General features: G+C 35.2%; 1 protein-coding gene across 1 annotated transcript in view; it reads left to right on the top strand.

The window, feature by feature from the left end:
- LOC121369843 (Fanconi anemia group M protein-like) overlaps window positions 1–22633 on the top strand; it is a 61097-nt gene that overhangs the window by 19150 nt on the left and 19314 nt on the right. Inside the window, 14 exon segments of the mRNA XM_041494918.1 lie at window positions 178–359; window positions 1031–1237; window positions 3510–3738; window positions 4411–4547; window positions 4687–4843; window positions 5344–6111; window positions 6114–8285; window positions 11557–11661; window positions 12634–12692; window positions 14066–14165; window positions 14554–14615; window positions 17680–17821; window positions 18577–18741; window positions 19869–21028. Of these exon segments, the coding sequence (XP_041350852.1) occupies window positions 178–359; window positions 1031–1237; window positions 3510–3738; window positions 4411–4547; window positions 4687–4843; window positions 5344–6111; window positions 6114–8285; window positions 11557–11661; window positions 12634–12692; window positions 14066–14165; window positions 14554–14615; window positions 17680–17821; window positions 18577–18741; window positions 19869–21028 (5645 nt within the window).

Here is a 22633-nt window from a genome sequence, read left to right as displayed (position 1 = left end):
TATTTCTGAACCGAATATTTTTTTAATTGCACACAAAAATGGTTGGTGTTTTGTGTGCAATTAAAAAAACACTTTTACTTTTCTTCTTATGTCAAACCAAACTAAAATTATTAGCACAAAACATTTCTGTAGGAGGATGGGACAGACTATAGTATTCCTAATATTTGTGATTAACAGCGAGCGATGTTGAGATGCCATGCTCGACCCGTGTGATGATATTCTCACAGTACAGGGATAGTGTGGAGGAAATCCGAGACCTGCTCAATCAGCACTATCCCATGGTGAAGGTGATGAGCTTTATTGGCCAGTCATCCACAGGCAAAGTCAGCAAGGGTTTCACGCAGAAAGAACAGTTGAAGGTAATGTGCAGATCTGAAAATCTTGTATCATTAGGTCCTTTAGTCTTTATGAGATCAATGGCATGTTTATTTCACATGCATTTAAGTCTTGAAACAGAAAACAAGTATTTAGCTTATCATAATTATACTGTTACAAGTTAAAGTTTGTTTTGTTTAACAACTCTACTAGAACACATTGGTTTATTGGATGTCAAACATTTGGTAATTATACTGATACGATAACTGGAAATATTGGGTGAGCTACAGAAAAGAATGCACTATTGTATTAATCATTGAAACTCACAATACAAAACAATTTCACAGGTTAACCTATACTCACAGGCGTACAGGCTCCCTTTTTTGTAGCAGGTTTTGCCCGAATTAAACAGAAATGCCTGAATCTGCATAACAACATTTATTCATATTAACACTACTACCAAACGGCTATATAGATTTGCCAATGAATCACTACACATTTTTACATGGATTACAGCTAATTTTGAGGGTAGAACGATGGAAATACACATTAAAAAGGTCTCAGGTTAGTGCATTTTGCCCGAATATCTGTATGATTTTTGCCCAAATTTGAGGTTTTGCTCCAGCACTAGGCATGGGGGGGCAGTTGCTCCCCCTGCCCCCATATCTCGTACGCTTATGTTAATACTATTGATTAACACACTTACATGTCACAGGTTATGAAAGCATTCCGAGAAGGAGGCTACAACACGTTGGTATCTACGTGTGTTGGAGAGGAAGGACTCGATATTGGCGATGTTGATCTGATCATCTGTTTTGATGCCCACAAGTCGCCAATCCGCCTTGTCCAGCGAATGGGAAGAACTGGCAGAAAAAGAAAAGGACATATTATCATGTTGGTAACAGAAGGCAAGGAAGAACAGGTTGGTGTTTTTGTTGTTGTGTTTTTTGTTATAATTCATCAATAATTATATTGTTTTTAATGGTTTAATCTCAGTATAAATGTCAATTAGGCAGTCAAAGTTAAATGGAATGTTTTATTTTGAAATAACTACAATACACATTATACATTTATTAGGAGTTTTGTTATTATAAACTTATCTGAGTTACAAACATGATTGCAATTCATTGACATCTAGGGGCGGGACATAGCTCAGTGGTAAAATGTCAGCTTGATGCCCGGTCAGTCTAGGAACGATCCCTGTCAGTGGGCCCATTGGGTTATTTTTTGTTCTAGCCATTGCACCACAACTGGTATAACAACGGTTGTGGTATGTGCTATCCTGTCTGAGATGGTGTATATAAAAGATCTCTTGCTATTAATGGAAAAATGTAGCTGTTTTTTTCTCTAAGACTATATGTCAGAATAATCAAATGTTTGACAATCGATAGCCGATGTTTAGTACATCAATGGTCTCTAGTGATGTCATTAAACAAAAACAAGCTTTAACTTCTCATTGTGTCTTGTAGGCCTAACCGCTGTAACCAGACAATCATGAATTTTATATTTCAGTTTTAACGAAATAAATTCTTCAGCTTGACGTCATGAAAAAGATATCAACTGAATTTCATTTCCAAATGAAATTGCAACATCTCAGAAAGTCTGGCGAAATGTCAACTTGTTTGACAATGAATAAAACACTCCTCCCCCCCAAAAAATTAAAATGCTTTAAATTGCACCATTTTATCCACATTTGGTTGCAGTTGTTATTTGACAGTTTTATTACTTTTTTCTATATTTAATAGTGAACAGTAAAGTAAAGTTTGTTTTATTTAATGACGCCACTAGAGCACATTGATTTTTTATCTTATCATCGGCTATTGGACGTCAAACATATGGTCATTCTGACACTATTTTTTAGAGGAAACCCACTGTTGCCACATAGGCTACTCTTTTACAACAGGCGGCAAGGGATTTTTTATTTGCGCATCGCACAGGCAGGATAGCAAAAACCATGGCCTTTGTTGAACCAGTTATGGATCACTGGTTGGTGCGAGTGGTTTACACCTACCCACTGAGCCTTGCGGAGCACTCACTCAGGGTTTGGAGTCGGTATCTGGATTAAAAATCCCATGCTTCGACTGGGATCCGAACCCAGTACCTACCAGCCTGTAGACCGATGGCCTAACCACGACGCCACCGAGGCCGGACTTTTACCTCAATCTAAACCTCTGTAAATTGAATACCAATTGAAACCAAACATTTTACTTAGGGCCCAATGTGACCTGTCACTGTACTATTTAGAGGCGTTACCGTATCATGTACCGTATATATATTATACATATTTCCTATAACATATATATGTATTAGTACATGATTGATAAAGGACAACAGTAACATTATTTCAACATTTGGTGTCAGGCAAATTTGCATTTATGACAGGCTCAAACTGACTGACATAGGTCATTTTGACAGGCACTGCCTACAAAATTAATTCCAGACCTGCAGTATATTACCCATAAATGGTGTTTTTACAGAAAATTCACTGCAATCACTATTGCAGATGAAATCTGTCTCGGAATCCATTTTTGATTGTGCCTTCTGTAGTGTTGTATATCTACATATTATGTTTTGACCAGTCTGAGTCTGTGTGTATCCGTATTTTGATATTTACAGGGCTCGAACTTAATGATGGCACCAACAGCAATTGCCATAGTTACAATATGATTTGCCATCAGGTGCTTCACCGATGTCATTTTTTTGTTTATGGATAAAAATTATTGCTGTCGGTTGAAGGGACTAGTTTTGGTTTTTATATTTGTTGCAAAAGTTACCGATTTAAAAACTGGCTGCAGACTCAAAATTGGCATTGGTTACCATTTTACCTATGGCAAAAACATTTCAAAATTGCCATAGGTAACACATTCTTAAGTTCGATCCCTGGCCTGGTGCTTATAAAACTTTTAGAGTTTAGACTCGAGACTCTAATAGAGTCTAAGACACTAATGTCATGACAACGCCATACACATTGTATGCATGTGACGTCATTAGATTGAGTCTGGACTCTAAACGTTATATAAGCATGGGCCCTGGTTTAGTTTAGCAGTGATTTGAGTTGGTAATAAAAACACGAGTTTAGTAAGATATGGCGGACCAACGTGTTTGTGTGTGATGTCATGAACATTACAGCTTCATTGTCAAGTTGAACTGATTTTCTACTGTAATATAAATTGTCATATGTTTGCCTTTTAAAGATCTATAACCAAAGCCAGTATTCCAAGAAGAGTATCCACAAAGCCATTCTGAATGGAGCCAAATCTCTCCATTTCTACAGCGACAGTCATCGAATGTTTCCAGAAGGCCTTACACCCACCTGTCACAAAATGTTCATCACTGTCAAACAGCAGGATCTTTCCAAGAAAATGGCTAAGTGTAACACCAACAAGAATCGAGTCGGAACTGTAAAAACTTTTGGCATTTCAGGTAGTACTGCTTTGCATTCTGTGTGTTACTTTGCTAAATTTAAAAAAGGGTTACAATGAAATTGTTTTTATTTTGTCTCTAGCAGAAGGCCATCCTTCTCCCTTACTGTGTTCGTCCATCTGTATATTTGCTTCTTTTTGTAGGATGTCAAAGGATGGGAGAATAGTTGAGATCCTCTCATTTCAGGTTGATAGGTTTGCTAATATATATCATTCTTTCTGCAAACGTATGCTAAAATTCAAATGACCACACTCAGTTTAGCATATAGATACAGTAACTATTTTCCGTTGTTGTGAAGGGACTATAGGTTTCATCTCTCCTTCACAGGTCTGTCAGTCTGTCCATCCGTCTGTCCTACACATAGTTTTGTGTATAGATTTATCACGTACTGTTACAGGTCAAACTTTACCTTCATTGCAATTTACCCATTTTTGATGGAGTTATGGCCCTTAAACTTCGGAGATATGGAGGAAAAAAAATTCCAGTCTTTTGTTTTGCAATATTTGAAGATATTGATGTGAAATTTTTTATATACCTTTATCATGTACTATTAGTGATCAAGTTTAACTTTTATGGTGATTTACCCACATTTATAGAAGTATAGCCCTTGACTTTAGGCTTTAGCAGTATTCTCTGAATGCTTGTTTTTAATAAATTCTATAATTTTTGCAGAAAAAAAATGTGCACTTGAAGATGATGGTGGTATTACAAGAGAAGAGTATGAAGAACTCAAGAACTTTTTATTACCTGAAGCAGAGGTCAAGACATTGCCAAACAGATGTTTTCATTGCCTCTTTGGCTCAAAGGAGGTATTAACTTTAATTTAAAGCTATAAATTACATTACTGAATTTAAACCATTATTTGCAAACAAAGCACATATTTTAAACTGAATTACAATCTTTATCATGTTTGTTAAGTTAAGAGTAATTATTCTTATTCTGTTCTAGAATGGTGTAGACTCAAACCAACAAGAATCCACAAAAGTAGAATTGTCTTTAACAGAGTGGCTCCCATGGCAAAATAGGCAGCAGGAAACCCGATTCCTAGGCCATTCTTTAAAGACAAAACACCTGGTGGAACTCATGGAATTTGTAGAATTGCAGCGTGAGTCTTGGTGTATTGTAACAACTACTGATAGGCTTATTTCATCTCCACATTTATTATGTATCTTAAACACTTTTTAAAGAGACTATTCTCATTTTGTAGCTATTAAAATAGTAAGTTTGAAAATGAAGCATTGATTTATTATCAGCAAACATATTTGAAATTCCTTTTGATTATATGTTTTTCTTATTTTGTTTGGTGGTTTTAAGGAAAGGAAAAATGCATTAAATGTACAGATAATTATATTGTAAACAAGTCGGTGTAAGTATATTAAATTTTGTAATAATTAAAAAAAGGCAATATTAGCTGTACAACACGAAACATTGGCTACCCACACTTTAAAGCTAACAAATAACTAATCTGATAAATAACATGATTATTTTGAGGTCTGTTTCTCTTAAATAACATAATTTAAAACTGGTTTTTGGTAGTTAATTAAATAAATTTGTATGAAACAAGATAACATATTAATAACATTACTTTTAAACTTGTTTTTTCAGAATCCCTTTCTGCCGAGGAAGACCACTATGGTCTTGAGATGCACACCTATCTGAATAACAATGACATTCTAAAGCCAGGCCAGAATGAACCAATGGGAGATGGGATATTACAGTTTTGCTCTAAAAAAGATAGAAATCAAAATGTTGAGACAGTGACTGTAAAGATTAAAACAAAAAGAACTAGTGATAAATCTGTGAGACCGAAACGAAGTGAAATTCTTCCCATTATTAAAATAATTGGTGATGAAAGTGATGATGACTTGCCTGCATTTGATCTTGGTGAGAAATTATCTGTTGTAGATGACAAGAAAAGCATTCTTGATGTGGAAGAATTCATTTCAGATGACACTAAGATGAAGTCTAATACATGTGTACCTGGTTGGAAAGAATCAATCGCAAGTGACACAGACATTAAGTCCAATCAAAATGATTTTGGTCGGAAAGAATCAAATGAAATTAACAAGTCTAAGAAAAATGTGCTTGGTGGGAAAAAATCTGTTGACAATGAAACAGACCAAAAGTCTAAGAAAAGTGTGCTGGGTCCCAGTCAAAATGATAAATGTGAATCTAAAATGAAGAAACTAAAAATGAATGTCAATAGGTCAGTTATACAGATCATTGCTGATGATGACAGAGATGATTTTCAAGATCCGTTAGTTTCTAGTGAATTTATAACTGATATACATGAGACAGCACAAAACAATGTATTCGAGATAATGGAAACTGATGATAGTAATCCTTCTGTACTGTCTATTAATGATATCACAAAACAAACAGAGTAATGTCTGCCATGAACGTGGAAGTAAATGCCACAGTTTGTCCAGAGAAATACAGGTCTCTATCTTCACATCCATTAGGAACTGCAGGCAGTTGTCGTGTGCCTTCTCCTCCCTCTGTCAAAGAACTGACAGAAGTATTTAACATACTTGCTAGTCAAACTCACTTGCCTAAACTTGATCTTATGCAGCTAGTTTCTAACTGGACAAAGGGTAACCATTTTGAGGATACTAATGATATGTTAACTGTTGACATAAATTCAGTAAATTTCGATCTTGCATCAGTTAGTGATGAATCAATGCATTCTTTAGCAGAAGAAACTGTGCCAAAGTTTACCTCGTTAAAACCTGTAATACCCATTTCATTGAATGCTCTGGACAATTGCAATGAAGGAGTGTTTGTTTTGAACCAGTCTGACAACGTTGGTAATAGGAAAGGTGCAGTGTCTTTAAAAAATAATCAGACCTTAAAGACTAGTCAGAACTCTTCTCATTTTCCCAATGTTAACATTCACGGTGTGATGCATGATTTTAAAATGGATGGAGACCTTAAAGTTTTGAAAGCCGAAAATGAATGTGAAGAGAAAATGAGTACTGTGTTCTCTTCTGATGTTCTTGATGGTGTCATTTTGAAACATTCTGGTAATGGTTTTACAAAAGCGGGTATAATCCCTAAACTACATGCTGAAAAAGGATGTGATGTTCTGGAGGGAGTCACTTCAATGCATTCTTGTGATGAATTGCCTAAAAACAGATTTATGGTAATGTCTGAGCTGCATGCAGAAACAGACACTGAAGATAATAAGACTATAGGTTATTCTTGTACTTTTTTGAATAGTTCCTCTTTGCCACATTCTGTTGATGGTCTTCCTACAACAAACATAGTCCCTAAAGAAACCACTGACAGCACCACTAAGATATGCTCTGAGCATAAAAAAGAAACCACAAATGGTGATGCTCATTCATTTGTTGATTCGTTCTTCAATGACGATTTTTGTGATGATGAGTTTCTCACTCCTGTTGTAGAGACTACCCCACAGTCTAAAGCCTCTGATCCGGTGACCTTCACACAAGCTATGGCTTTTATAAATTCCACTCCGGACTATACTGTTGAGAACGAAACTTGCTCAGACAATGCTGGAGATGACCTAAGGACTGACAAACTTGACCAGACTAAACTCTGTAAATCTCCCGTACATTTTAGTTCCACTGTTTTTCAAGGTGATGATGAAGGTGAAGCAAACTGTTTACAATCAGGTGAGGTGAAAGATGAACTTTCCAAACAAATGGTTATGTGTGATGACAAAAGTGAAAACTCTATCCTAAATGCTGGAACATTGCATGAACAAAAACCTTTGAATAATGAAGATTTTCAAGATGTTCCTGTTTCATATGTGTCTACTAGCATGTGTGATAGCAATGCAAATCTTAATCAGGAGAAGACAAAAACATTTCTTTATTCTAAATCTAAAAACGGAGTTTCATTGGAAACCTTATCTTTGAAAAATGAATCTACTACTGGTGCTAATGTAGCTGATTCTATAAACTTTACGTCATCTGAACAAAATGTGGATGTAGTGACTCCAAGGAAATCTAATAATCCTGAAGAGACATGCAGTTTGGAAGATGATTTTATATTACCCATGTTTGACCTTGAATTTGACCTTGATGATGACATAATACCACCATCACCTTCAGTGTCACAAACCTACAGTAAATTCTCTTTTTCAAGGTCACAACGTGCACTTTCAAATAAATCACAGAAAATTCTTTTTTCTGAAGGTAAAATTGGTGAGTCTTCACATAGTAGTGATGATGTTGAAAATCACTCATCTCCATTTTCACCATCACTGTTGGAACCCCATCATGTTTGTGAAGAAGAGATACAGTTACAGATGCCAACAACTCCTGTTTTAGATTACAGATGCAGCAGCAAACAAGCAACTGTTAAGAACAGCACCCCTACAGCAAAAACCCTGAAGATGAATGATACTTCAGTTATTTCTAAAAATGTTGATACCCTGAAAAAGAAAAGGATCAGCCCTTTGTCTCTTGCCAGAGGCAAGAGAGATATTCTGCCATCTCCTATAAGACATGTTACTCCAGTGAAAAGGCAGACCAGTCCATGTGAATCCAAGTTTAGTGTGTGTGAAACATCAGGACGAGGTATGTAGCAGGGCCCGTGCTTATAAAACTCAAAGCTTTAATGAGGTCACACAAGCAATTTGTATGTGTTGCTGTGATGTTAAAATGAGACTTCAGTCCAGATTTTAACGAGTTTTATAAGCATGGGGCTTGTCACTTTATTTGGCATGGTTTCACACCAGTTACTGATGCAGCATATTTGTGTTTTTTCATGTGTTGTAGTAATGGTGGTTTTATGAGATGGTCCTGTTGGTCATCACTAGTAATAGTAGTGTACTATGTCTTTTCATGCAGTTTATTGTGATCATTTTAATTTTGTCTCCCTTGGTTCTTAATCTTATTACTTTGAAAGTTTGCTCTATTATTTAATATTAAGCAGTGGCGATATCATACAATGGAAACTTTTAATGTTGGTTATCAATAAGCTAAACCATGAACTTAAAGATAAAAATACTGTGATTTGTATGTTGTAAACACCTTGAAAATAAGAAATCTCGAAATGTTTCTAGTCCTTAAACCACAAAATTTTATGCCAGAAATAGTTCTGGTTATATATGGCATGAGGTGTATTATGCATTGTAAAGAATGGGAAAGAAAAGATGTTTCAGATTCTTAATTCAGCATAACACAAATATTAATTGGACTTCCAATTTAATGTGACTGGCCTCGGTGGCGACGTGGTTAGGCCATCGGTCTACAGGCTGGTAGGTACTGGGTTCGGATCCCAGTTGAGGCATGGGATTTTTAATCCAGATACCGACTCCAAACCCTGAGTGAGTGCTCCGCAAGGCTCAATGGGTAGGTGTAAACCACTTGCACCGACCAGTGATCCATAACTGGTTCAACAAAGGCCATGGTTTGTGCTATCCTGCCTGTGGGAAGCGCAAATAAAAGATCCCTTGCTGCTAATTGGAAAGAGTAGCCCATGTAGTGGTGACAGCGGGTTTCCTTTCAAGATCTGTGTGGTCCTTAACCATATGTCTGACACCATATAACCGTAAATAAAATGTTGAGTGCATTGTTAAATAAAACATTTCTTTTTTTTCCAATTTAATGTATTCATATTGTCTTTTGATGTTCTCTTTGTATTCCGTACATTGTGCTGTTTTAGGGGCCATCCATAAAGTATGTATGCAGAAAACCTGGGATTTTTTACCCTCCTCCCCCATATACTCCTGTTGTATGTTGGATCAATATCACCCAGCCCCTCTGTATTGGCATACCTCAATATTCCATACTGAATAGTAAATTGGATGCAAATATATAGGAGCATAGACACCAGTAATTTTGAGATATTCAAGAAATAACAAGTTTGGTTTAAATTTATCACTGTTGAATTTTTAAAATGAATTCATTAGGCTGTAAATTATAACACACTGGCATGTTAGCAAACTCTGCCACCCTTTTCAATCCAATATTATTTATTCTTAGTCAACTGTGCTAGTGTAATGGACCAAAAGGAATGGATCCTGCTAAACTGTAATAATTATAAATAACAAACAATGTGTATTACAATGATATATTTGTCAGAGATATACAGGTATATAGATCCAAGCTGTTTTTAACTGCTAATAAAGACCCTTCCCAACGTCATCACAAATTGGCTTAAATTACTCTCCCAAATTTTCTAATGCATTCTTAGGACCAAATGCTCCCAAATGAAAGACAAAACACCTCCTTATGTAAGAAAACTGAAGACAAGAAAAACACGATTCTAAAACAGCTTGGATCACACATCAAGCATATGCACAGGGAACAGTTTGTTTTCAAAATCTTGATTATCAATATATCTAGTCAACTGAAAATTGAACTACTGTTTAATATTTTAAAATTGTGTAGTGATCTCTGAAACTTGCGTAGTGAATCACGATGAGATACTGAACAAAATGTTCTCTGGTGCAGTTGTATGAAACATACAAGCTGTCGGTCAATCAAATACGCAGATCTACATATTGCTAGACTTTCCTCATAGCTCAAATACTTGTACTATAAACAGACTAAACAAGTTTATTACGCTAGCACAACCAAGTACTATACAACCTGAGCCATATTGTTTATCACAAAAAATGATTTTCCTTGCCAGATATGTATATGAATATCTGTGCATGGATAAACTACCAACATCATTTTTAATTTCTATGATGGTTTTAGAGCAGGGTTCACGCAAGCGGGCAAAGTGAACCCAAACTTCGCTTTGACCAGCTTGACTTCGCCATGCCAGTCATTATAAGGTGAATTCGGTGTCACTTTATAAAAATAATAACCACTTGCATTGTACACAATCACGGATGAATGGTGAAGAATTTGAAGAACACCTATTCATAGATAATAATTAGGTGTTACGTGTCTGAGAGTTTGAGGCAACATTAGCACCATAAAATCATGCAACAGGCTCACAAATAGGCGCATTAGCTCAGACAACACCCGTATCTAGCACTAAAAGTAGGCCAACATGTGCTACTGACTGTTGAAGCGTGCAGCTTTAATTCTATGTGCTGGAAAGTGTACAAGGGTGGGGATCTAGACTATGGCAAATGATGTCAGATGACAGTTAGACGATATTTGATCATTTTCTATGAAGGATACTAACTTTTTGTGTAAAAATATATCTAATATAGACCAAATATCTTTGATAAAACTTGGTGTTCGATGAAAAACATTCTAGACCATACGATCTTCACATGAAAATACTGGAGATAACTCATGTTTTATGCATTCGGCAATTACTTCATGGATATCCAACACCAATGAATACATGTGTACATCCAAGATATTCACAAAGAAGATTTGATTACTTAAAGGGGCACTTACGACTACCCCAAGGTTGCTTTATGGAATGGCTCTAAAGTTTACAGTGCCAGTTGTAAAACTCACCTTAAGTCACTTCAATTAACCTTAGCTACAATTCTTTTGTGATGGGACCCATGGCTCACACTGGAATTTTTTTTATAATATTGTAGCCAATTTTGAGATGTGTAGAATATTTCCTTGAAATTATTGAATATGGTTAATTTAAAGTAAAATGTATTAGCCAAAGACTATATGTTATAGCCACTTTGTATAAAAATTAGCAATTAGCTAATTTGGCAATGGACAGGGTGAGTCCTGGTGGACTGATCCTATTTGTACATGTATGGATACTAGTACATGTATTCATATACATCCGGCAAGCAAACAAGATTCTGCAGTGGAGGATAGGGCTCTTGTTATGTAGTATATTTGGTTGTGCTACCTAGATAAATATGAATAATAAATTAAAATAAGCACATTTTCCAATTTAACTTGTGTTTAGCGCTGGAAGACCCGGACGATGAAGATAGTTTTGTCATAGTGAACAGAAAAAGGAAAAGGATAACTGTATTGAATTCATCTACTGAGTCTCCAGACCAAACTACAGGCTAGTTGATTTTATGTCCTTTTCTTACATACCGGTACCTGTTGTTGAGAACATCACTCATTATTTATGATATCAATTTAAAGACATACCATTGGCTGCTCCCAGGTAATGAACCAGTTGCCACAATGAAAAAAAGTGCAATCTAAATTTATTATGTATGAGTTAATTGGAAGTGTCATTTTATTTGGGAAGGTATTTAAATTTTGCTGCTTGCTGCTTCGATGGGCTCAAAACCCTCAGTTATGATGTAATAATGTTATAATATATTAGGTCTTCCATGTTTTGTTACCATTGATGACATTACCGACCTTGGTGGTGTCGTAGTTAAGCCATCGGACATAAGGCTGGTAGGTACAGGGTTCACAGCCCGGTACCGGCTACCACCCAGAGCGAGTTTTAACAACTCGATGGGTAAGTGTAAGACCACTACACCCTCTTCTCTCTCACTAACTACTAACAACTAACCTAGTGTCCTGGACAGACAACCCAGATAGCTGAGGTGTCTACCCAGGACAGTGTGCCTGAACCTTAATTGGATATAAGCACAATAATAAGTTGAAATGAAATTGATGAGATTTTTGCTTTTACTGAAAAACAATACGAAAACAAACTGTAAACAAAGAAAGGTTAATCACAGATGTGCAGAAACATCCATGCATTTATGACATGTAATCAGTGGATTGATTATAAAAGACAGAAATGGCCACCAATGCTTGGTTAGAGATCAGAAAAGATACATGTACATGTTGGTTACCTCAACAAAGACATGTAGCATTATTATTTTCAAATATGATCAGTTTTTCATTTCTCTTGTTGACACACTGTGGATATGTGGGCATTATTGACACTTCACTGCTGCTGTGTGGCTGACAGACTGCTTATGTGCTGCACTAGCATGGGATATGCTTTAGTATGCAAATAATAGTAATAAAATTGGTAATCACAGTGAACATTATTGTTTTGATATTTTAGGATCGAGATTAAAAACTCCTTCCAGACCCACAGCAAGTAAAAGGACCAGCAATGTACAGGTATGTTATTAGACTAGTGTTATTGTATACCTTAGCATTATTTGACCATTAGCAATGGAAAACATCATGCAGGCTCCAGGATTTCAAATTTTATGGAAAAAACTTTTGGTTCCACGCCCTTTTATCATTGGAACCCATCGGAAAACTGTTTTTAAATTAATGATAGTGTTGTTGGATTATGTAAAATTATAATGGGTAATGGACTTTGGTTCAGCGATTTTTGCCAGTACACTACCAAAAATCCTGTTACTTGATGCAGATGGACTGAATGTTTCAGTAGAATAATGAGGCAACTAAAGCACAAATAGGCTACTTGTACTGAATAGCAACAGGAAATATTTTATATGCATATTCTACAGACTAGGAAACATACACTGGTTGTGACAGGTAAAAAACACTGGGTTCATCAAGGGCAATTGATCCTATGACCCATCGTACCTCAGGCAATTGTTTTGCCACTGTGACAATGACTTTGCTATATCCCACTCATAGCTCATCACAATTGTTACCAGGTATTTGGATTTTGGAAGTTCACGAGTTAAAATGGCAGTTGAGATATGCATATTACTTCTGGCTACTGTCTTAGTAATGCCTTTGAAAATATGGGAGATAACTCTTATTTTTCTTCTTTCTTCTTCTGTGTTCAGGCTATAGTTGATCATGTTTTAGATTTGAAGTCTGGTTGTGGTGATAAAAACTGCTGTCTCTGTCAAATCGTCTTTGGAACCCCAAAACTTGACAGCCAGTGTTGCTCCGTTCGGCCAGTGCTTTATTCTGGCTTCATCATATAGGGGTTAGAATTGCAGGATGTGCTCTGGGAACTCTGGTCCTGTTCGACATGGACATTCATCAGTGTCTGCTAGTTTCAGGCGGTACATATGGGATCTCAGATGGCAGTGACCGGTTCTTAGTCTGAAAATTGTTGTCTCTTGGTATCTCTCCAGATGATGGATTAGATCCTTGGTTTTAGCGTGGGTGTATTGGTACTTTCTCTTAATTATGGTTTTTGTCTCTCTGAAGGAGATTGGATGATTTGATAACTCTTTATGTCTTATGCATTCGGCAGTTATCGCTTAGCAAATAAATTGACAAAGTTACTTCATGGATGTCTGATACCAAAAATATATGCATGATATTCCGAATAGTCGGTAACCAATTTTTATTTAACTAATTCACTCTTCTTCGCAAAGAAAATTTTAATCGTTAAAGGGGCACTTATATTAAGGTTGCTTTGTGGAACAGCAGTAACGTTTATGTGTGCCAGCCATAAAATCACCTTAAAGTCACTTCAATTAATCTTAGCTACGCTTCTTTCATGGAATGGAGCCCTGATATGTTTAACATGCTTTTTGATATTGTCTGTTTTATTTTAGTTTGACACATCGAGTGATGATGAATTTGCTATCAGTAAACCAAAACAACTTTTTGGTCGGCTGCACTTGAAGCCACACCGTGAGCATGATGATTTTGTTGGTATGTCTATGACTGTAATATTTTTTGAAATTGGCGGCTAAATACTGTTTTATACATTATATTAATACGTTATTGGTTTTCAATGTAGAAATCAAATTTTAATCATTAATCCCCCTGCAAAAAGCAACTTTATTAACATGTTTGTTAGCATGGTTATCATTTTTGTCTCAATGGTTTTTCTGATGGCATTAAGATTTGCATTAAATTTCGTGTTTAGATAAATTTCTCACAAACCATAAGGTCTAAGTCAGTGAAACTTGATTTATTGTTGCACCTATGGATGTTCAAAAAATAAATGTATGATAGGCAAGCTATTCAATTCCACATAATTCTCGTTAAACAAACAAATATGAAAGATAATACAGAGTATAAAATTGTATTTTTATAGGTGAACAGCTTAGGAAACCAACAGCTAAAAGATGGACTGCTTCAAAAACGAGCAAAAATAAGGTTGGTTGCACAAGGTTTGAGTGTTAAACCAAGATAAATGAGTAGCCACTGCATACAGTGTGTGCTGTATCAGCAAGGTGTCTGGTGTTGGTAAAACCTGGAACGGAACAGAACAATAGGGTGTGAGCCCACTTTTCTTGAGGGCTTTAATTTCGTGATGGTCATACAAATATATCTCACGTAATAATGCGTTTTGCAAGATTTCTAGATGGCAAACTAAACCCAAAAGGCATTTCATTTTGTTGAATTTATAAAATAAAAATGCATTTCTATTAGGTAAATTATGATTTTAAATACTTTATTATGTTTGCTGTGTGTAGTTAAAGTATAGAACATAGGGCATAACATTTAATAAATTTCATTTCATTTATTGAATTTATTGTTTGTTATTCCCCATTGACGTAGGTTTAATCATATACTATATAACTGAACATTTACCAGTTTTCACTAAACCTAAATTCCAGTTTCTAAAAAAGAAACACTATCAGTTATAAAACTAAAAATCCTATCAAAACTGGGTCAAAAATCTGTTCTGTTTAGAGCTGCAATGAATACGATACGTATTACGAATATGGCGACTCTTAATACAAATAAATATTCCTGAATACCGATAATTACAGTGAATCTACCAGTACTGTACTACCGACTTTCTGAACTCAGCGATCTACCAGTGAACAAAAAAAAAAAATAGCATTTAAATATTGAGGTGTGTTTAACATTAAACTTTGCATTGTTAGACTGAAAACAAAATTATAATAAAAAGAAAATTAACAAGATGCAAAAACAAAACAAACATACACTGTCTAGAAGAAAAAGAAGCTCTTTAGGCAGTGACCTAGGCAGTTCAGTTGTGCTGAACACCCTCTCCAAAACAGAGATAAAATGAATTTTTGAATGTTTCACTATCAATAAAATCATCCCCACCCCTCTCCTTTGTGAAAAACCCCCCATTTTGGCAGCGTTTAAGACATCATATAATAATAATACTACTAATAATAATGATGATAATAATAATAATAAAGATACTAAAAAGAACCCCATTGTTGTACAATGAACTGTGTAGGTTACTTCCACATAAAATTTTAATAAAAAGATTTATTTGGGATTTTAACTAAAATACAATTTCCTGAGCTATTTTGGAATAAGTTCTCGTGTTCTGATGTTTGAAGAGGCTGCGGTCAATAGGTGACGTGTGGTATGATGTGCAGTAGGCCAAGATTAGAACAAAAAAAATCTTTAAAATAGTTTTCTTGCCTATCCTATTAAAATGTAGTATTAACAGACTAAGCCTTCAAAATGAAAAAACCTAGAGAGATATGATTGCTTAACTATGTTAGAATGTAATTTGCATATCTCATTCCAATCTGTTCCATTCCATCCATACCGACCGGTCCGTTACGTTCTGGTCCATGTTTTACCAACACCCACAAATTAAAGCTGGTAATTAAGGGCTTAATTCAAATCTCAGTACAGACTCTAGAGTAATTCTTTCAAGACTCCGTGGAGAGTTTTAAGCCAAGTACACTGACTTTACTCTGAATGACCACTTTATGTTCATTTATTAACAAACATTTTCATTTACACAGAAATATTTTGCAAAAAAAGAAATTTTATGGGAGTTGGTATTGGTTTAAAAGATAATAAACATGTTTCTATATAGTTTTAGCATTCTAGAGTTACATGCAAATTGCACGGTTCCATTTTGATGCAAACAGCTAGACTGTAACAACTATTAACTCTTGTCCTCAGTACAGAGCCCAGTTAATTGAGGTGTGTTCCCAGGACAGCATTCTTGAACCTTAATTCAGTAGAAATATTATTAGTTGTTAAGTGTTTTCTGTTAAAATGTAATCACTGCAATTTTAGTATCATGGCATCAACCCCTGCTATTAAGATAATGTCTGCGACAAAAAAAAAACATGCTGTTGAAAACAAATCGAATATAGTCTACAGCAAATAAAAGTGCCATAATTATAGTTAATTAAAAAGTTCATGGCAGTCACTGTTATGTATTCATGAAAAGAAAAAACAATCAAAATTTTCTTAATAAATACATAAAATAATGTTCATACATGTATGTGAAAAGATAAGTTTTATTTTTGTATTTGGGTTTTTTCTTTAAATTTTTTATGATATTCTAGAGCAGTGATATTTAAAATTTATGCAAACAATTTGATGAAGTGTGTCTTGCTTACAGACTTTTGTGGCCAGATGTCCAATACCGACGGCCATTATTCTCATTCACTGTCACACTGTCTTGTTCACGACAGTTTTCTTTGAAAATGAACTACGATTCATATCCTAATATTTGGGGAATTTTAGTAAAGTGATGAACATTTTTATCCAGTTGTTATAATAAGCTATAATTAAATTTCCCTTACATTCATTACAATATAACATCGTCCCATTGGTCCAGACATAGCAACAGGAGTTTGTTCATTTCTCAATGAACGTAAAAATTACATTGTTAGGGAAAGTGGTATCTGTTGACGTCATTTTATATGGGCAAGTTGTCTTATTGAGTTTTTTTGGTTATGGACCAAAATAATTCAAAATAAAGTATGAAGTTTTAGTGTTATTATTTGCAAGTATGATTCAAATTTAATTATAAATATTGTCTTTATGTCTTTTACGTTCATTTGGGTATGAACCAAAAAAAATCATCTACAAACTTATGTGAGAATGGCTTTGCCAAGTCACACAGTTTGTGGATGAGTTTTTTGTTCATACCCCGATGAACGTAAAGGAAATAACAGACAATCCTTAAATAATCGAAACCTACATTTTCATCTCAAAATTCACAGTTATTTCTCACAAAACAACAAAAATGTAAGTCATCCTTTATTATGAATTAAAGCAACTTCCTGTTGTTCTGTTAGTATTCTTTACCATTGGGGTGTGCAAAAATAGCAGGAAATAGGAATCGGTGAATGCTCTGTATGCAGCATGTGGAATTGTGTGATGTTGACGGGATATTTATTTTTAGCAGCACAAACAGTATGACAATGAAATTTGCCATTTATTTGCCTTAATAGTTTATTTAATATATTCTTAAATTTTGTAGCAAAAACAGAGTGACTTCATTGAATATGAGGCTGTGCTGTCAGGCGAGGAGGGCAGGTCCAGTGACGATGATAGTAGTGGTATGGATTTCTATGACGACAGCTTTGTCAATGACAACACTCAAATGACACAGCACGATGTTGGTAAGTCAATATGTAACATTTATTATTTTATATATCAAACACTGGATTTTCTCACCTTTCTTTCTTAATACACCTGTTTCAGGTACTTGTTATCTCAAAATTATATAGGCTTACTGACCCTATCTGGCTAATGTGGGCAATAGCTGGGTTTTTTTTATACAGGTTGGTTGAACATTTACTGCAGTGAAACCTCTCCAATCAAAACACCCATGGGATCAAGTAAAAAGTTTGGTTTTAAGGGTATCCGGTTTTGAGAGGCTATGTTTTTTACTGATAAAAGTTTTTAAAAAGGGACCATAAAAACCAACCGGTTTTGAAGGAATTTGAGTTTACCAGATGGTCTGGTTTAACTGTATTTGATTAAATTTGTTGAGTAAAATAGGTTTTTTAAAAATAATTTAAAAGTAACTACCCTGAATTCTTAATAAAGAACAAAATTATTTAGTGTAAACACCGAGACCTTTGGCAATTTACGGTTGGCAAGCATTTACAAACAATTGGACTGATTTCCATCGGGTCTTATCCTATCACTTTCATTTACAAATATGTACAAAAACCAATGAAGTGAGCATTCCACCTCTTGAATAATTTTTCCAGGGCAGCATATACCATGGCCTTTAATATACCAGTCATGGGGCACTGCTTGGGACGGGGAAGAAAAGCCAGTCATAGAATGAATACTACGATGCAAGCACTCTACTGATCAAGATAGATCCCATATTAATTTTACACTTTTCATGAACAATCTGTTTCAGATATGCATGCTGTCTACTTGAAGTCTGTGCACAGCCCCATCGCAAAGAAATGCAAGTATGTGGAAAAATACCCCCATGCTGATGTGTTCTCTCAAGTACCACCTGAGGACGATACACATTATATGGAGGATAGCTTCTGTGTGGGTGATGACTATGAAGACAATGGTATGGCAATGTTTCTCCATATTATTTTGTTAAAACTAATATTGTACACCACTAAGGCCATTCACTCGTTAGATACATTTTAAAACAACTTGTTGTAAGATAAATGGTATCTAACGGCCACTCATGTATTATTCTCTATTTATTACAGTATTATTGCTGTTTGATCTATACATTAAACAAAACATTGTCTGGCTGACATTACATGTATTTGGTGATAAATTTATGGTGAGAAGTATCTGATTATGTAAGAGGACAAAGACAGCTTACTAATATATAAGACAACAGTGTCAATAGAATGTGATTTCACAATGTAGTAATTATTTCCATATTGATAATGAATATGACTGCCTTGTGAAAAAGTTTGTATTTCATGTGGGGAGGAGGGGTTCAATTTAAGCAAACCAAACAGTAATTGAAACACCTCATACCTCACAGACTTAGTAGGAACAACCCCTGCCCACTTGAGGACTAGATGTGTCTCTTTATACATGCCGAATATTGTCAAAAACATTGCTATTTTATTACCTCAAATATACAACGTCAACCTCTTAGCATAATTGCCTAACTCATTTTTAGAGCTGTTGAGACCAGTGAAAAAACCTTGATTTTTATACAAACAAAAAGGAATTCTTAAAGATTATTTAAACAAAAATAAGAAACAAGATTTGTTATTCTTATTCTTGTTCAAATGATTTAATTAATAAAAAAAACCCTGTTCAATTTTGTTGCCATCCATTAATTCAAACAAGCACATTGAACATTATAATTATTATTATTTTTTTTTTTTTAATGTATGCCCAGAAAATGGTGAAAATGCCCAGAAAATGTTTTGTTGATCATGCTTAGCGGAAACACTAATTATTACATGTCACTTAGGAATGTCAGTAATAGATGACATGCTGCAGGTTTTTATACCTCTTTAAAAAAATGTTCACCAGGTATAAGGTTAAAAGAATAAATGATTGGGTATTGTTATTTTTTACAATCTAATTTGTACAAGTTGATAAACCTGTCGTATATATTTGAAAGCTTGTTCCTGATTATTGGTTAATATGACATGTTTTCATTTCTATTTCCAGTTTTAATAACGTCACTGTCACCCTAATTATAAATTATATTTTTGTTAGTGGATGATACTGATGAAGAAGAGGAGGTTCTCAAATGGAAACAACATAAAAGCAAACATCAGAAGAAGACTAAAGTTGTTAAAGGAAAAAAACGAATCCGCCACCTGACTGATTCATCTAGCGATGAGGAACCCACATTCAGAGTACAGCCATCACAAGTGGAGGACAATGCAGCAGAATCGAGGAAGAAATCTTTACATGCTCTTTTTTCTAGTAGTGATGAAGAAAGTCCCGTGAACTTATCTTCTGTTAATCAAAAATTAAATGTCAAAGACTCTGTGATAAATAGAATGTCTCATTTAGAGGTAATGAGTTTAAGAGTTGGGCATGATAAAACATCGATTAGTAAGATATTGAGTAACACTAGTGTTTTAAATAGGAGTACATCTATGTGTATGGCTGTAGATGCGGATCAGAGTAACTCATCAGTCAGTAGACAGAACTTGAATGTGAATAACTCATCAGTCAGCAGACAGAACTTGGATGTGAATAACTCATCATTCAGCAGACAGAACTTGGATGTGAGAAACTCAACAGTCAGCAGACAGAACTTGGATGTGAATAACTCATCAGTCAGCAGACAGAACTTGAATGTGAATAACTCATCAGTTCGCAAACAGAACTTGGATGTGAATAACTCATCAGTCAGCAAACAGAACTTGGATGTGAATAACTCATCAATCAACAGACAGAACCTGGATGTGAATAACTCATCAATCAACAGACAGAACCTGGATGTGAATAACTCATCAATCAACAGACAGAACTTGGATGTGAATAACTTGTCAGTCAGCAGGCAGAACTTGGATGTGAATAACTCATCAATCAACAGACAGAACTTGAATGTGAATAACTCATCAGTCAACAGACAGAACTTGGATGTAGAGGCAGCAAAGAGAGACCGTGAGGAACGCTTGATGAAGCAAAAACTGAAACAGGATGAATTCAGGTGGAAAATGTTAAAACACAAACAATCACTAAGTGTGTCCATTGAGGATGTTGGTAATGGGCAAGGTGATTGTACCGCTGAGTGTGTGTTAGATGTAACAAGTGATAGACAATCTGCCCAGATGCTGAATTGTTCAGAGGATGAGGCACTGGTGTCTGAAACATCTGAAGATGAGAAAACCTGCAGTACTGTTATGCTTGTAAACCCAATGGTAATCTAGGAATAAACTTACTTTATAGTGTAATTTTATTTTATAACCAAAGTTAAACATCTATTCAATACAAGTATCCCAATCTTACATATCAAGTAACAAAAATTCATTCTTTTAATGAGTATTGGAAGTGGTACCTTCCCCCCCCCCCCCCCCCCCCTTTTTTTTTTTATTAACCCCTGCTTTTTATTGAAATTTAACATGAAAATGATGGTGGGCAGCAGAGCCAGTTGAAGGATAATATTACTGGTCCTTCTGTAACTGCTTGTTGTTAAACTACAAATGCACAGAAACGTACTGTTTTATAGCAATGTTTAAGTTAATCACTCATTGTTTATTACAATCATCTTGGGATGATAGGTCATTGCTTAAGTCTTGATGTCATGATTTTAGGTCTTATTTGTTCTTATTTCTTGCAAATCATTTAAACTTAAAACAAATTTAGACAATCAAAATCAGTTAACTGACCAAATAGGCCTACCTTTGAAATAACCCCTGGATTAATGAAAAATTTCAACATTAGTCGCTGCTGATGTAAGTCTACTAAATACTTATGTCATTTACAGTCCATTAAGCCGATGATTTCAAACTTTTAAAAAATCACACGCAGCTTTATATTTTAAAAGCCTTCATAAGGTCCAAAACACGCTGAAGCTGGGGATGGGTCTGATGATTCTGGCATTGTCAAAATATTGCAGAAGTCACACTGGGAAATATTTTGTTTTAGCCTATTTTCAGTATTTGTAGAGTATTTGAGGTGGGATTTAGCTCAGTTGGTTGAGTGCTCGCTTGAGGTGTTTACGTCACAGGATAGAACTACCTCGGTGGATCCATTCAACAGATTGGTTTTTTCTCTCATTCCAACCAGTGCACCACAACTGGTTAAAGACCGTGGTATGTGCTTTCCTGTCTGTGGGAAAATGCATATCAAAGATCCCTAGCTGCATTAGGACAAATGTAGCATGTTTTCTCTGATGACTATGTGCCAGAATTACCAAATGTTTGACATCCAATAGCCAATGATTAAGTAATCATTGTGCTCCAGTGGTATCATTAAACAAAGCAAACTTTGTAGAGTATTTGAAGGGGAGGGGGGGAGCCTAATTTGAATATTTTATTAGCCAACTACTACATGTTGTAGCCACTTTTATAATGTGCAGAGTGAACGTACATGTATGTCTATGTTCTATGTCGTCTGCTGCCAGATCTGTAGTTCACACCAGTACAGATGCAGCATGTTTTGTAACATTCGATTCAGTGCATTTCCTTTTCATTTGTGCCATACTCACCAGACCCAGACACAGCTCTGGTGTGTTTTGGGCCTAATTTGATTCTTCAGTCAATTTTATGAGATGTTCCGAAAATCACTCAAATAGGAATACAAATTTTGTGTCTCCATCTGGCCTGTACATTCATGTTCATGTTATTGTTATTATTATTATTGTTGTTGTTGTTGTTGATGTTATATAATTCTTATCTCTGTTTATTGACACCAGATTGTTTGGTATTGTGCAATAAATGAAATTGAATTAAATTTGAACTCAACAGGTGGCACTCCATGTTAACTTTTAAAAACTGCTCATTTCATCAGTTTGTGTATATTTT

Source organism: Gigantopelta aegis, chromosome 4 (genome assembly GCF_016097555.1).
Source record: "Gigantopelta aegis isolate Gae_Host chromosome 4, Gae_host_genome, whole genome shotgun sequence".
In the NCBI taxonomy this organism is placed as follows: Eukaryota; Metazoa; Mollusca; class Gastropoda; order Neomphalida; family Peltospiridae; genus Gigantopelta; species Gigantopelta aegis.
The sequence above is the reverse complement of the archived record's forward strand: the minus strand, read 5'-3'. Positions and strand labels throughout refer to the sequence as shown.